Below are 17,785 nucleotides of genomic sequence, written 5' to 3'. Positions count from 1 at the left end.
AGCCGAGCCGAGCCGAGCCGAGCCGAGCCGAGCTATGGAAACAGGTGAAAGCTCCGAAACGTGTTTCGTAAAAAAGCATCGGTTAAGTGTGTTGCGAGAATATCTGCGCTCGCGCTATAAACGCGCACTACATGCAGCATGTCGAGGCGGCAACGGGTTATTGACGCGTTTCTGCGGAGTTGTGCCGACCGAGAGGAGGATGTAGAGATAGAGAGCCAGTCTGGCTGGAATGCGTACGTCTACGGTCTACGCGATACAGACGTACATACGTAAATATACGTGCACCACGACCTATACACGTACATTATATGCATGTATACACGTACACGTATACGTGTACATGTACACGTCGATGGGACTTGGTGTGCCAGGGAGTGAGAGTAGAACGCGCACAACGTGTGCAAGATAATTTAATGGGCAATAATCATGACACACATAGAATCGCGCATACACCTCCGTGGCCGCGCTTCGACTGTCGGAACGCGGGTCTATATTTTCTGCGCATGCGTACGATCGACTAACAGCTTCGTACCGAACTGCTCGCCACCCCACTTTCCTCTCTTCTCGTTTCTTCGTTGCTCTTTCCTTTTCCTTCCCTCTCTTTCCACTACTTTTCGAACGATACGCCGCACTGGGAACGGTTGGGTGCTGAACGTTCGGTAACTTAGCACTTTCGGTCGCTTCAACGATTTCCACTGAATTCGCTGAAACTCCGGATTGACCCGACCGCTAACAAACCTAGTAGCGTTTTCTCGCACGCTACTTCTCTTTAGATCGGCTCGAACACGTTGACTTTTATACCATCGCGACCGCTATAGTTTTTCGCTATAGAGAGAACTGGTATTCCAGCTTATTATTTTACAATTTTCTCAACATACGTTTGATAATTTGTTTGTCGAAAAGACCGGCAGGTATTTCAGCGTCGATGTTTTATCATCGTTATTGCGTAGATAACGCGTACAGCGTTCACTTATGCGTATCTCGTGTAATTTAAAGCACGTTGCCGTACAATTAATATGGCTAATTTTTATCCGATTACTGAAACGGGCTTAATTATATCGACTAATTGGCATATTCTTATTTCTTGATTATATTCTCGTGTCAATCTTTGAATCGTTTGAATCGAGCATTATTCGATATGTTCTAAGAACAGGGGTAAACATTTTTATACGAGCAAACATTCTGGCATCGTTGATAAATCCTATTAATAATATATCCAGCTTTTAATATACTGCAAATCAGCAAATTCGTGTAATAATAAATCCGATCTTTTTAACACACTTTTCGAAATGGAATGCTAGTACGTAATTACGTGCATGTAATTTACATCGATACATATTTACAGCGTGCGCTATCTTCTCTTACGTGTTTCGTATTTTCGTTGTAATTTTTCAATAAGCCTTACTGCGACTTAAATCCGAATAACATTCTTTCTCATTTTTTATTCATAGAACATATTCATGAACCGTGGGGCTTATAAAGTTCTTGCGCATCTTAGATTTTTTAATAACTTAATTTCTGTACAAGGTACAAACGTCAAACTCGAATCGAATAAAACGAAATTGATTTTAGGTTTATCCAAAGAATTACTATTTCGTAGTTACCGGTGTTATCTTATTTTTGAAAGAGACGCTTCAACATTTTCTTAAACTTGCCTCGATTATAGCTTTTCTTACGATAACGTTTTAAGGTATTAATTTGCTGAACAGAGCCTCGCTTTACAAACAATCTTCGTGCTGAGATAACAAATACGACCGATCTCATAATCCAAGAGCAATAATAACGATACGAGTATTTAAAAGTTTCAGAAACGTACGAATACTTGTATTTAAGAAATTTGTAAAGGAAATACCTACGTAGCAGGTATTTGAAGATATCGCGTTTTAGGTCGGGCAATTGCGTATCGTCTATAAAATTGTTTGTAAAAACAGTGCGTCATAAAATTATTCGCAATTGGAACGGTATAGTGATTTGTAAAATCAACTAGACGCAGCATGATGCGTGATTTTGCGATGAAATAATGGGCGTGCACCCACAAAATCGATGCCGCGCGTTTAAGGAGCGTGTACATTGTACGCGTATATACATACACGCATACATATATCGGTGCGAAGTCCTATCTCGCTCGCTCGCGCTGCATGCGCGCGTCCATGCGTAACATTATATCGAGGCGTGGAAGTTTGTGTGTGGCGCGCGCGCTAAACCGTTCGTTAAGCATTCGCTACGCGTAGTCATTGAATTGAACTTCAACGTTGCCACTGACTAGGTTCATCGACGCTCGCAACTCGCGCTTCCGTTTCTTCCACGTCGAGTTAATTCGACGGAAAACAGATGTGCTCGTTGATCGAGGCGGTATGTACGAAAAACGTATCTATCGTAAACGATAACATTTTTCACCCTATTCGATAGCTATCTCTCGCGATAGTTTCGACTAAACTACTTTAAATAAAATAACGATTAGACAGATCGACGTTAGTCGATATCCGAATAGATGCCCGGATGAATGAATAATTTGTTATTGGCGGTTAGTAACGTAAACTAAACTGTCTAATTTTCTTTTTTATTCGAGTTTATACCCTTGTTAGATTTGATAAATGCTTAATAACGAATAATCGGTTACTTCCTAGTATCAACATCATATATAACGTAAAAGAGTGAAATATCAATGACATATTCGGCGGTTGAATAATAGCTCGCGTTAAATTTCGTTGCGTTTCTTAGATTTTCTTCGCTAAAAATCCAAGCTTAACCTCACTTTCCGCGAAGCCCGGTGCTCGCAATTGACTGGATGATCGGAATTAGCCCAACGATACGATCGAATCTATAATATATGCGATGTAATCGAATGCAAAACGTTTGGTTATATATACGTTCTGTTGGCTACTTGAATCTCGTTACGTTGAAATACGTGGATCGGGTAGAAAAAACGGCGGAAAATTCGAGAAAAAGCGAAACAAATATCGAGATCGAAAGAGAGATACAAAAACAAAAGAGAGAAGTAGTAGTAGTAGTGGGAACGAGAAACGGGCGTGTGATAAAGAAGCGTAGACAGAGATGGAGACACGATGCGAGAGTCACAATCAATAAGCGTTTGCGGGGATAGGTGTTCCGTGAGTCCTCGATCCTCCCAGCGTAATACAGCATTCTGCACGCTTGCGCGATGCTCCGTAGCTCCCGATTTTAACCCCCACCAACTCTTTTCAGCTCTACGCGTTTATCCCCACTCCGTCGCCGTCTTTTTCTGCCTCCGTTTCACTCGTTCTCTCGGTTGCTACGTCGCCTGAATTCTAGCGTCATCCAGGTGAACCGGCTACTCTCGCGATTGGTGACGTCTAGACTAGACTGCGTGCCATCGATATACGAATGCCCTGGAGCCGGTTGTGCCACTGCATACGCACACAGCGGCGATAGCTTGTTAACGGCGCGGCGTTTGTCCTTTAAGGCCAATTAGCGGCGTCGCGTGCGCAGCGCCCCCTACACACCTTGCGCACTACTCGCTGGTAAAACAATGCCCTTAACCTCCTACGATTCGTCGTGTATCTCTCTCTCTCTCTCTGTCTCTCTCTCTCTCTCTCTCTTCGTATTTAACGACAGACAGACTCGATCAAATTATCGATTAATTAACTCGTCACGCTGACCGAGAGTCGGACTGGCATGCTTGGACGTATGCGTTTCGAGTATGTGCATATACGCGCGTAGTTGAAGGGTTATCGCTTTAAATAACTTTAGTGATCGCCAAAGTGCTTGATAGGATAAGAGGTTTACTAGGTAGTCGAGACCACTCTGACATTTGAGCGAAATGTTTCTCGTATTTAGTACGCGGTATTTAACGCGTAATCGACGATTCCTAACGAAAGATACAAATGAAATATAAATATTCTCTCTCTACTTTCAAACGGTTATCGTCTCGTGTTTATATCGCGTACGACGGATAATCGCACGCTGAAACCTAGCTCGATCCGCCTTTTCTTAGCAGTTTTCAGTGTTTACGCGGGAGAAGCACAATGGAGTTTAAATTACTCTTCTATCGTTTATCGGTCGCTCTTCTGTAAAGTCGTTGATTTACACGCGAGTGCGTTGACGGGACGCGGGAAAAGACGACGAGCGCTGGAGGACACCGTGCTCCTGTCATTGTTATCGGCCATGAAGAACGAGAAATAACCTCGGTGGTATTGCGTCGATGCACGTACACACGCGTGCCGTATACAGCCTATTGCCGTTACCGTGATAGGTATTCGTATTGTTTGATCGTCGTCGAACTGCGAATTTTCATGGTAAAACTGTAAGAAGAAAATGAACTTTCAACGGCGTTGGTTTACTACACTATTTTCATCGACACGGAGAGTCGCGTTAAAACGGTTTACGAGCGCCTCCTTTTAGAATTTCCGCCGACATTTGGCAGCGTGTCAAGCATTCTGCATGGATTATTAACACGCGAACTTTATATGTACTTTCGCGATGATAAATCGTTTCTCCTTTTTTTCGCCGATGATATAGAAACGTAGGATATAAATGGAAATGACTACATCGAGTCGACGAAAATGGGATTAACAGTAATTGTTCTATACCAACAACGTATATATATTAATTTTCAGACTCAAAGTCAAAGAAACAGAAAATGAAAAAGCATTCGATAGGCGACAAAGTCGATTAGAATTTAACAAGTCAATCGGAATGTTGTTTCGCGCCACGTTTTAAAGGCAAGACGGTGAAGAGGATAGGAGTAGAGTAATCGGAGTTGATAGGCATTGCACGAGCAGCAATTGCAGTTATTAAACGCGATTCCGCGGATCGTGCAGGCGCGCAAACGCGCGAATTAAACGTCATTTCGACTTTACTTCGCGGCAGTACGTCGACAGTGAAACGGCAAAACTTATAGAAATTAGACTTTAACGATTGCGTTTAAGCGGATGATGAAATTTGAAGGAAGCGCGATAAGAAACGATAAGTCGAGCGTTGTCAAGTTGCTACGTCGATTGCCGTTGGTTTAGGTGTCGCGATTGAAAATCGTAATTGCTAGTGGAACGAGTAATGGGATCTTGCGTATCTGGAACGATGAAACGATAAAATTAGGACGTAAGATGTAGCGCGAGGAAAGTTCTGCGACGACTCATAGGCCTGGAAGCGAATCTTTACTTGGCTGATCAAAGACAACTCGTTACTCCTGCCAAGAATGGCCTTTTCGCGTCGTTTTCGAAAGTGTCCTCGATTATTGCCAAGAATTATTCTTGCCACGATTTTGCTTATTTTCTCAAACTGACCACCCATAATCCCCATTGCGTAACCTTTTTCCATGAATTTTTCTCGCAACTTGCTGACAAACGGATCGATATCGAAGAAAAGATTAGGTTGATCGTGTTGTCGCGTAATATCGACAATCGTTGATATTTACGTCGATCGGTAATTTACGACGCGTACTACTTGCGATATTGGCGATCGTTAGATGCAAATATCAAGCCTAATATTTCAATGAACGTTTCACTGGTGTTCCGGTAAGGGATAGCCACTAATTAAACGTAATCGACGAAAAGATATGGCGAAAGATAGAGCGAAAAGATGCGAAAAGAAGGAAATATTTCTTTGATAACGTTCTAGATCTGATGGTTGTTTGGACATGGAGCGTAAGCTTCGTTTGTTCGGATCGCGAACGATCTTCGAATTTACCTGGTAAGAAAAAAGCAAAAACGAGGCTGCTTTTCTAGAAGAAGCGGGAAAGAAAGCTTAAACGTAAAGCGAGCCGCGTTACAAGATAATTCGTATCTTTTATCGCCTGGTTCAACCAGAAACGCGAATACGAAAGAATCTGGACGGACAGAATTTTATTAGCGATCCTTTTTCTCGTCCTTACCGCGCGCGCGTTTTTCGTTTTGCCCCGTTTCTCCTCCCTCCCTAGGCTTCCGCCGACGGATTCCGTAGTTTCCGGCCAAAAGTAGCATTTCTCCCGGGACGCGCGATATTGATCGCGGTTTTGCGGCTGCAAAAGATTACCGCGATTTGCGATAATATCGCAAGTTCCAGTCTGTTCGAACCTTGTGCCTACACCGTTAGAAAGAAAGCACGATTCGCCTCTAGCATCGTGTGAAACACGTGCAATTCTAATCCACGCGAATTATCTTTCTTCCGTCGAAGCTCGTATTCTTTCTTTCGTTCTTCTTTCTTGAAAACGATAAAACTAATACGACGGAGCGCGTGTTTATATAGTTTGATTAATCGATTCGTCGATATTTATCGATATCGATACCAAGTACTACACGCTTTTTATACATAGTCGAACGCCCACTCTACCAGGCAGCCGGCAGAAGTAGTTAATTTTAGTTGTACTATCGTACCCTGTAGCGAATGAAGATATAAATATCTCGGAATGAAAGAACATCCATCTTAATTTTGCCTTACGATTTATGCGAATCGCCGCATATCTCGTTGAAATCCACGTAATCCGATTTATCGTTAAGAGTATAACGGTTGACTTTGTCTGTCGATTATTTCAATTTAAAAGATCGGAAACGAGCTACACTGTTTTAGCCGATCTAATTCTCCGGTTTCGCACAGTTTGCTTCTCTTCGATCGAATATCGATCTTCTTCTTTCTTTTTTTTTTTTTTTTCTCCAATTATTCCGCACAACCATACCGCGCGTACACGTACGGTATACAGTAAACTCGAAGTATGAAGAAAATTCTTGAAACGGCCGTGTCGATCAATGGGAGGATTGGTTGGGTGAAAAATGGCGCGTCCGATCCAGATATTTTCGTTGCTTCGTAGAAATCTGGCCCTGACCGTGTACAACCTACTTACATTCGTGATTCGTCGATCGCACCAGTTGCACGAGGCGTCGTCGCCGGTCGGCTAGTAGCGAGCGGATCTCCCGGTCTTCCTTTGTTTATAAAAGAACCGTTTGCAACAGCGTTCGAACATTGATACACCGTTGGAAAGAGACGCGCTTCTTTCTCAGCATTAACGATACGTGTAAAAAATACGTCTAATAAATATGATAAATGGTAGAGCGAAAAAGTTCGCTTTTAGAAAACCAGCCACTGGAATAACGACTATACTAAATTCTCCACTCGACTGGCTATTCTCCGACAGCGAGCAGGGAAGAGCGAAGTAGGTGGCTCTACCTTTGTCTACTAAACTGGCATTTAAAAATGCGCAACAAGCGCCGCGACAACCACACTTCGATTTATTAGTTTTAGTAGACAAACTTTGTCGAGGTTCGTGAGAACACTAGTTAAATTTGTATATCGTTACGTTACGCGGCGAAAATTTCTCTAACTTTGAGAACGTTGAGCGATCACACGTCTGTCTATTGAACCGATACTTTGGATTTAGCGGTTGGACGTTGTTAACGATATTCCGAGAGGTAACGAAACGAGTTAACGGCTCGATAGGAAGAGATCGGAAGAGATCTAGATTCGTTTGTTCGGCGTGTCCGAACGGTTGTCTTAATTCGTGCGAACGTTTGCCATCGTATTTCACGTAGCTGCGTATTATTAACGGAAAGAAAAATCACTCGAGATGGTTCGCAACGTTTCGCAAAACATCGATTACCGTAGCAACGATGAACGAGACGAGACGAGACTTCTCCATCGCCAATTAGTAAGAATAAATTAATTTTATCGCGTGTCTTTTTTTTAGAATCTCTTCGTGATTACAATGGCCTTTCGTCGGACCTCTACAAGCCATCCAACTACGATAAACTCGCGCTGTCGCTTCTCTCGCCTCTTCCCAACGAACAAGACTTCGCCATCAACGTGTGCACGTTGCTGTCGAACGAAGGCAAGCACATCCTACGTCTCGACAAGTATCCCCGTCTCGTCAACATACTGCTGGCGCACGCCGGTATCTTCGACTCGCCCGGCACACGGCAGCTCTTCATCGAGGTCTATTCTCGCGTGAGGAATTACTCGATCAACTCGTTCTGGTCGGACGTTCTCGACTCCCAGGACGTGATAGATCTTACGAACGAGAGGACGTTTATGAAGAAACCAACCGCCAGTCCGCAGACCTTCTCCAGACGGAAAATCTTGGAGAGAGAGAAGCAGAACAGAAACGCAGCGTCGACGGAGAACGACGAGGCTTCCACGTCGATGGAAGTCGACGGGGTAAGATGGAATTGGATATTACGTGCGCGCGTCTCCTTTAAGTTTGCTTCCTAAGTTGCTTCCTTTGAGTTTAATTAACGAGCAAACTGTACCTACGACGGTGTTACTGCGCACGTTTTATCGCGCCACGTTACGAGATTCGTTTTCCTTTCGTAATCGGAAAATATGTATCGCTGCAGGTGATACCAGACTGTCCAAGATTGGATCCAACCGGCTCGCATCAAGATGAAATTCTGAAAGATCAAAATCAAAACTCCATAAAGTTTGAAGAGGAGGACAAAGATTTGTTTTGTGTCGGACGGACGCTCGGAACGCAGGATCCTTATGGTCAACGTGTGCTACAAATAGCATCTATCTTACGGAATTTAAGTTTCACTCCGGAAAACGCCGCTGTATTAGGAAGAAATCGATGTTTCTTGAGATTCGTATTGCTCTGTGTGCGGGCAAGGTGGAGTAATTTGCACCAACTTGGTTTCGATATACTAGGCAACATAGCGAATGAAATAATCTTGAAAGAAGCTGGTGAAAGGATAACCGATGTTGTATTGTCGTGCGTAGCAAAGGGAATTGAATCCCAAGACAGGTTTATCGTTATTTCCTGCTTGGAGGTGCTTAACAAAATTAGCCAACAAGACAGCAACGAAGAAATTATTAGGTTTGGATTAGAAGACAATGTATACGAACTTATATGCAGGTGAATCTTCTTTCGTAAATTTTTCGTTTTCCCTCCAACGATAGCTTCTAACGCTTTCTAAAGAAACCTATCTTCCTCGTTTAGTTCGTTTACTAACCGTATTGCAAATTTTAATTATCAACTTTCACCGTACAAACTTTCCCCGTATAATTATATTCATAACCGATAGAAAGGACACGTATCGTACAGTTATTGGTAAATATATTACAACTTGTACGCTACATAGGAACTTGTGTTTTTCCATAGGTTTTTAGCCCTGAACGACATAGCTCTTCTGGTGTATACCTTGGAATGTTTGTACGCGTTGACTTCGTTAGGTGAAAGGCCATGTACCAGTGTCGCGCGCGTACGCGGAGCTATCGACACGTTGGTCGCTCTTGTTACCGTAGAAGCGCAAAGTTACGGTCCAAAAGCATGCATTCTGATGAGGGTAATCGAGACAGTGTCCACGGTAGCACCACCACCTAATGCTGCTCAGAACACTCCGGTTACCGCTACTGCCCCAGCTACGACAGTGTCCTCCTCTGTACCAACCACACCGGTTACAGTCACCGCGACACCAGCTCCTGTTAGTCCAGCACCGTCGCGACCAACGACACCAGCCGCCACTGCGACAAAATCTACGACACACAGTACGTATCAAACTAATCAAGTACATCGTCGAAGAGAACCCAACGATAGATAACGATATATTGATATTGTCTTCTTTCTATGTCTATGTTTAGAAGCAGTGGAGACGAGTAATTCGCTTCAACAGCAGCACGCGCATCAACAAATCATACAGGAAAACGAGCAGTTCGCTCTCAGTTGGTTAAGAGCTACCTTCGAACCTGCGCTCGGCGTACGTATAGAACAGGAAGAGTTATACAAAAAGTATCTCGGTTGCTGCACAAAGATCGGTAGAAGAGGCGTTATTGCTCCGCTTCACTTTCCACGATGCGTTAGGTAATCCCTGATTTTCCCCAACGAAATAACATTCGCTCAAGCTGTATCGCACGAAAATCAATTTATCGATGCGAAACTGTTCCCCTATAGATCTGTATTTGGTGGAAGCGTCGGACCAAATCCGTTGAAAGGTGAAACAAGCGGTACTCAGTATTACGAAGGAATCCGAGTACGGGCCACACCTCCCCAAGTAACTTATCCGAGCCAAACTGCGGTTGGGACTAACACAGCTCCAATTCCAGCAGTCAACACAACGCCAGTAAAGGTGCTTCCCGTACAACAGCGTACAATCAAGAGTATAAGTCCTGCTCCTGATAGCACGGCCCTAGACAATCCTGCATCTGGGCCTCCAAGAACCCCTGCCCCAGCGTCACCTATCCTAAAAGCCCAATTGTCTGCTCCACCGAAACCACCATCCAGTATCTCGAACACTGCAACTCAATCCCAAAATCCAGTCACCAAGGTTGATTCTAAAAGTCAGGTGGGTCCAAGTCCTAAGCTTTCTACCATTCTCTCTACCACTCATGACCTTGGTTCTTATTTTCGTTATGGTCTCACTATGCTGTTATAATGTGGGCTTCCCTTAACAAACTTACATTTTGCATGTTTCGAATCCCGTGTCGAATCCGTCGATATATGTGCATGCAGATAAGTAAATATGCGAACAGTGTAAAATCCGGATCATCGATCCGCTCACTTTTCCGAAAACTTTCTTGCCTTGGTAAAGAAGCGTTTTAATGTCTAACGTGTTTATATGAAATGTAGAAAAATGTATAACCATTCTTCGCTTCGAATAAGTAGGGTCCAACTGTTAGCTGATGTGTATAACAGAACGAAGCTTGTTAAATATATAAATATAGTATATAAATACTAATTTAAGCGAAAATTGCTATTATAGCGCTACTATATACCGTTTATTATAAATGCTATTTACAAATAATAGTTTCTGCTCAAATCCGATCATTTCGTCTGATATATCGATTAAAGCTTACAATTCTGTCTGTTTTACACTTTTATCGGTAATAGTTACGGATGCGATGTTGGCTAAAAAGTTTTATCTTTGCATGATCGACGTATCATTGTTTCACAAATACGCATTCTTTGATTCGAATAATCTTTATGCAGCTTGTATGATATTTCTATCATAATATAATACAATATCCCTGTTATGCTACGATGATATTCTTCTATAACAAGTATACATTTTGTATTTGATTGAATCAATTTATGTTACGTCAATTCATCTCATGCTTAATAATAAACAAAATGCTGCTGCAGATTTTATGAGATTCGCTATCGTCGGTGTTGAAAATTGTTCGCGGAACATAGCTGAATCATTCACGTACTACACGATATATCTAATATATAAACTATCTTGCAGCGTAATACTTTCCAAATAACGCCAACTAGAGTATTACTGTTTAAGTATGTAACTCTCGCGGCCTCTGTAGATTCCATTTAAAGCTAAACGAATCGATATTTCCGTGATATAATGATGTTACGATATGTCGCAACGTTCTTGTAATTACATTACCTTCGTTGTTGATTAGGTGTCAGTGTCGCATCCTCACCTGAGTCAAGCGTTGCTGTCAAGTGGTTCCCAGACACAGCCTCAACCACAAGTCCAGCAAGTACAGCAACAGTGTCAAACGGTCCAGGTAGTTGCAAAGGAAGATAATCGAAGTGGTACCACATCCAGTTCCATAATAAAAAGCCTTCTGGCTACTAAGGTAACGGTCAGCAGCGACTGCATGCCCAGTACTGCTGCGACTTGTGTGACTACCCCTACTGCCTGTGTAACAAACACTACTGCTAGCATCGCATCCAGCATCAGTGCCAACCAGCTAATAACCAGCAACCAGGTATCATTGTTGTACATTAACAATGAAAACTGTAGTATTTTTTTATATTTATAGGACACTGAGTTTTAAAAGGATCTTAGTACATTGAAGTGCAACCATAGATTGTAGGATGGTTAAAGAGATATTTTCTATACAAAAGGAAAAGATATGAGACGAAGCATGACGCGTGATTGAATTACTACGTTAAGTAGAATGCTATGACAGATATGTGCGTAGGATAATTAAATTTGAATTTCAAATAATGTTTATTCGTTTGTATTATAAAGAAACCATTTTACAGGATAAGATCGCACTTGGAAACGTACTTAGTGAATGTATGTCTTAACAAATTTGATTTCAATGAGTTTTCCAACGTTTTGAAGTACTTACCAATATTATGTTTTTGTTATGCTATTTTCTTTTATTTCGAGAGACGAATTTTACATTTGTCTTCGTCGTTCAATTGAAATTTCCAAGTGATATTTAACAATGATTATTTTTTTTTTTTTTTTTTTTTTTTTTCAGAGTGAAAATAATAGCGTATTGTATATATTACTAACAAAAGCATGGTTTTCGAAATTGGAGTTATTTTCTTTTATTATAATAATGAAGAAAAAAATACAAGGATTAATATTTCTTGAAGAAAGATATGAAAAGTTACTCTCGTAACTCCGGTTTGTATTATTTATATAGGTTGCGCAACGTCAACAACAACAAAGGCTACTGCAACAACAGTTAACCAATATATCGCAACCACCTACAACTACGACTAGCGTAACCACAATACTCCCAAAGACTCCTGTCAACTCGAAGCAAAAGCCAGCTATCACACCCATTCCTGCCAAGAAGATACAAAGGCTCAACGGGGCCAAATTTAGTGATATTTAACAATTTTTTTTTTTTTTTTTTTTTTTTTTTTTAGTTCAGAGTGAAAATAATAGCGTATTGTATATATTACTAACAAAAGCATGGTTTTCGAAATTGGAGTTATTTTCTTTTATTATAATAATGAAGAAAAAAATACAAGGATTAATATTTCTTGAAGAAAGATATGAAAAGTTACTCTCGTAACTCCGGTTTGTATTATTTATATAGGTTGCGCAACGTCAACAACAACAAAGGCTACTGCAACAACAGTTAACCAATATATCGCAACCACCTACAACTACGACTAGCGTAACCACAATACTCCCAAAGACTCCTGTCAACTCGAAGCAAAAGCCAGCTATCACACCCATTCCTGCCAAGAAGATACAAAGGCTCAACGGGGCCAAATTTATTATCACTAATAATTGTGACAAGGTACAACATGAATTTTATGGCAAACCATGCAGACGTTTTATAATTTTATAATTTTTAAAATTTAGTTAGTTATACTCATTTGATTCTATATTGCAGACTGAAGTAAATGATAATGAGAATGTCAACCAAATCGTAACATCGACAACTTCTTCCACGGTGGTTTTGAACTCAACCGAAAATCACATATCGTCAACTATTAAAGTATGTCGGCCTCCAACTATAACCGTAACTACAGCAAACAAAGCGATCCAACGTTCGACTTGTACATCGATCGCCGAAGATTCAGACTCGACCAACAATTCTTTGGCATCCAGTAGTGGTATCGGTGGTAGTAGGGATTGTTCTGGTGTCGGTATAGAGGAGGACAATTCTTTGACGAGTTTCGAGGGAATTCTGTTAAACGGTGCACCAAGTAATATGGACATCGACGCGCAGGAAGATGGATCTTCGAAAGATTCGTCTAGTGTAACGTCTAAAGAAAAACCCCTGCAAAGTATGATGCTCGCAGATTTGTTAGAAAGGAAAGTTGACAAAGAGCCGATCTTAAACGGCGTGTTAGGCAAAAATTCAATCAATGACAAGGGAATGGACTTAGTAGAAAATCACATTAAGAAAGTACTAAAAGAATCTCCTACTGACATTAAAATAAAATCTGAAGTAGAGGAGACGGAGGTCTCCGAGGATACTTTGATCGAAGCACCCAGAGGGATAAAACGATCTGCCAGCGAATTAGATGAAGTAGATGTAAAGAAAGTAAAATATTCCAATGGTACGATGTCGCCGGATCTTGCTGTTGATTCGACTACCGCCGAATCTACTGTCTCGAGTATAAAGTCTGAAGAACAGGACGATGATAAAGATAACGAGAAAGTAACCGTATCTTCTACAGCCGCGAATCTTTATGCTGCTCTGGCCGCGGATTGTATAGAAGACGAAACGGATCTTGACGAGAACGTTAATGTAAGTGTTAAGGAAGAACCTATTACTATAAAAGAACCTATCGCTATAAAGGAGGAACCTGTCAACACGATGAAAGAGGAACCTATCACGATAAAAGAGGAACCTCACATATTCGTCAATCAGCTTAATCAACAACCACCTCAACAGCAGCAGCCATCGCAACAGCAACCACAGCAGCAACCGCAACAGCCACCACCACAATCACAACACCCGCAACCACAAGTGCAACAACAACAACAACAACAGCAACAACAACAGCAGCCACAATTGCAGCCACAACAACTTATCGTTACAGCACCTAGGCAGATAGTAGTACAACAAACGATTCAACCAAATAATCAAGTTATTATACCAACCGGTCCAGTGAAAGGAAGACAGGCCCAACCGCAACCGCAAGTTTTATTGCAACAAGGAGCAGGAGGTCAATTACAGTACGTTGTTTCTGGCGGCGTGCCTGGTCAAAATTACGTCCTAGCTCAACCGCAAACGACATTGGTTCAGGGTCAAGCGCAGACTGTGTTAGTAGCTCAGACGACACAGCAGCAAGGAACTGGTGCAAAAACGATAATTATTTTGCAATCTCAAGCAGCTGCGCAGCCAACCCAACAAAAAATGGTGGCCGTCACACCTCAGGGACAACAGGTTGTTGTTACACAAGTTTCACGTCCTATCTTGCAAAGTCCGGCACTCGGTAATATACCCCCGCCTTTGGTTCCAACGTCAGGCACAATTCCACAAACTTCTATAATAGTGAACAGTTCCGTGGCACAAACAAATCCCAACACAGTGACTGTCACGATTCCTGCAATGGCCCAACAAACACCAGTGTCAACTAGTGTACCATCGAGAGTGGTGACACCAACACCGGCTTCTACTCCACCCCCTACCAGACCTACCACGCCTCATCAAGCAGCTGCAACGCATGGATTGCCGGCGAAACAACCTGCTAAAGTAATGAAGACTGTCAGTTCCTCAACCTCCACAGAACCGGAATCCAAGCCGTCTACGAGCCAGAATCAACCAGAAAAGACCATCACCATCAAAATCGATCCTAATGCTTATTTGTGCGAATGGCGGGGTTGTTTAAGGTAATTGACTATTTCTCGGCATAAGGCAATTTAAGAGTGAACTTTAAGAATTTACGACAAATGTGCTACATTTTAAAGTAAAGGGAAAAATACCAGTTCTTGTTTTTATAAGCTTAGTAAAGATTGAATTAGTCGCGTCGTTTAATATTATCTAATACATACGTTTCTTTATTTACAGGCAATTTAAAACACCGCACGAAGTTTATCTTCATGTGTGTGAGGCACATTGTCCAACTGGTGGAGAGGAAATATTATGTCTTTGGGCGAGTTGCGATGCCTTAAAAAGACGTAGATTTTCGTTAATGACACATTTATACGATAGGCATTGTAACGCTGAGGTATGTATTGATATCGTCTTAAAAAAGAAAGAAAAAGAAAAGAAAAGAGGAGAGAAAAAAAGAAAAGAAAAAAAGTCTTAAGAGAACCTAAGAACTAAAGCTATAAAAGCTATATATCTAACAATTTTACAGACAATGTCGATAAGAAGGAAACAGTTGACGGTAACAGGCAAAACCGAAGTTTCCACGTCGACACCGTCAGCTCCTCATCATCCTGGGTATGCACCGAATGCAGCATTCCATGCTATTAAACGGCACGCATTGGAATTTGTAAATCCAAAGGAGTTAATGGTTAGTAAGATCACATATAAAGTTACACAAGTTACAATGAACTACGATAATGCAAATAGCTGTAAGTTAGTGGTAATTTCGGTAAAAAGAAAGAAGCACAAAACACTTCTTAATCATGGGGTAACAAATGCACTAAAATTATTACGCGAGATAGCACGATATATTAATGTCAAAGATAACGCGTTTAATGATATAAACTGTGTCAATATTTCGGAGAATCCTTTATAGTCCCACGGTTCATAGAGTCTATTGAGTTTTGTTAATGTAATGAAATTTCTTATTCTCTCGGCAAAGCAGCAAAGGCCGACCAAGCCCGCTGCAGCCACTTCAAGCTCTTCTTCCCCCAGACCTGGGCAAAATCCTCCACCAGAACAGGTAAAAACGTGTTCAGAAATTGAAAAAAAAAAAAAAAAAAGAAAAAAGAAAGGATTCACGATTCACAGCCACAGCCCTTGTGCGCTGTTCCTGCCGCCTATTTTTTTTTTTTTTGCGCTACATCTCTTTTGTTTTTCGTAACATACGTTGTGTTCTTTTAATTTTTAATTTCACATTTTTCGTTGTATACGTACGTATGTTCTATTAGCATGGATTTCATTTTAGTTTCATTTCGTAGCTGGCGTCGCTGTATAATTTATGTGTTCACGCAGTTGAAGTGTATTCATGATGATGAAGGGTGCTGGTATATAATACTTTAAGAAGCATAACGTAGAATATTTGTCGCGCTTTTGATACAGGGCAACCACCTTTTGTATTAATCGCGATTAAAAAATTAACGATTGTATCTATATCAAAATACGAAGATTTGTTTCTTTATCGATTTTTAATGAAAAGAAATTTTCTATGTATGTTGGATTACTAATTAACAGTTGCGTTTACAAAGATACGTAAAAACTATATATATATATATAACTATAGATTATATATATATATATATATATATATATATTATATATATTATATATATATATATAGAATATATATATATATATATATATTCTATATATATATATATATATATATATATAGAATACATATATTATACATATATATAGAATACATACAGAAATATATAGAATACATATATTATATATATATATATATATATATATATATATATATATATATATGTCGGGTTATCATTAGGATTTAAGGCGCGTAATGATTCTTCGTTTGAATTAGCCGTTGTTTTACGAAACAGAGAATATATTTACGCAAATAAACAAGATTTAACAAAATATTATGAATAATGAGTTTAATAAATGATAAGATTAACAAACGATAAGTTTAATTAATAATTAGATTAAAGAATAATAAGTTTAACGAACAATAAGAGGAACGAATAATACGTCTTACGAATAATGAATTTAACGATATATATATATCTATATATTTTTACGAATATGTACATTTACTTATATCTTTGGCACCAAAAAAAAAAAAAAAAAGTAAAAAAGATATATTTGTCTGGTGGTCAATTTATCAATATCAATTGTATATACGTATTTGTAGTAATTTTAAATGAAATCACTTTGTTTGTGTTATTAGCGATTTTGGAAACTCTTTTAAAGCATGCTACAATTAATTTTTTGTTTTCACATTAAATTACTTATTAGCATCAGAAATTGTATATATATTTTATGACTCATGATGTCAGTGTATCTTCTGTTCACATAAAAGAGTAATTTGATATTCGTAGAAATTGTCCAATCTATTCACGTGCGACATCATATCGTAAATCAATGTTTCCGCCTTGTTTTCATAATTGTATTTTACTAATGTTCGAAGCTGTTGCAACTAATTGATTCAAACATCATGAAATAATAGCTATACTCTGATATATTATATTTGTTTTAGTGTTACTTAAAAGTGTGGCTAGATGATCTTCTTACTTTAACATATAATTTAAAGTAAAGTAAATACTTAATTGTTTTGTGATTTTTCGACAGGATGACAACGAAGGTCCAGTGACCAAAAGTATTCGCTTGACAGCAGCTCTCATTCTTAGAAACCTAGTCATATATTCAACACATGGCAGAAGGTAAACTTTGTTTCCAACATCTTGTCGGTTTACCTCAATTAAAAAATTAGATAATTTGTTTCATTTTAATTAAGTAATTTTATCCCATTTCTACGAGATCTTTTTGTAACAACAAGTGAACAAGTGATTGTACTAAGGATATATGTTACACATTTTACACATTTTACAACTATTGCTGATATTTTGAT

At 40.0% G+C, this 17,785-nt stretch overlaps 1 protein-coding gene across 1 annotated transcript in view; it reads left to right on the top strand.

Annotated features, from left to right (window-relative positions):
- LOC100743907 (AT-rich interactive domain-containing protein 2) overlaps positions 1-17,785 on the top strand; it is a 61,926-nt gene that overhangs the window by 41,289 nt on the left and 2,852 nt on the right. Inside the window, exons 6-17 of the mRNA XM_033322215.1 lie at positions 7,634-8,100; positions 8,280-8,794; positions 9,041-9,426; positions 9,520-9,739; positions 9,830-10,220; positions 11,290-11,601; positions 12,676-12,882; positions 12,979-14,930; positions 15,109-15,268; positions 15,401-15,559; positions 15,857-15,934; positions 17,506-17,597. Of these exons, the coding sequence (XP_033178106.1) occupies positions 7,634-8,100; positions 8,280-8,794; positions 9,041-9,426; positions 9,520-9,739; positions 9,830-10,220; positions 11,290-11,601; positions 12,676-12,882; positions 12,979-14,930; positions 15,109-15,268; positions 15,401-15,559; positions 15,857-15,934; positions 17,506-17,597 (4,939 nt within the window). The remainder of the gene's footprint in view (positions 1-7,633; positions 8,101-8,279; positions 8,795-9,040; positions 9,427-9,519; positions 9,740-9,829; positions 10,221-11,289; positions 11,602-12,675; positions 12,883-12,978; positions 14,931-15,108; positions 15,269-15,400; positions 15,560-15,856; positions 15,935-17,505; positions 17,598-17,785) is intronic.

This window comes from Bombus impatiens, unplaced genomic scaffold, assembly GCF_000188095.3.
Source record: "Bombus impatiens unplaced genomic scaffold, BIMP_2.2 scf_0581, whole genome shotgun sequence".
In the NCBI taxonomy this organism is placed as follows: domain Eukaryota; kingdom Metazoa; phylum Arthropoda; class Insecta; order Hymenoptera; family Apidae; genus Bombus; species Bombus impatiens.
Note: the sequence above shows the minus strand (reverse complement) of the source record. Positions and strands in the feature narration are given on the sequence as shown.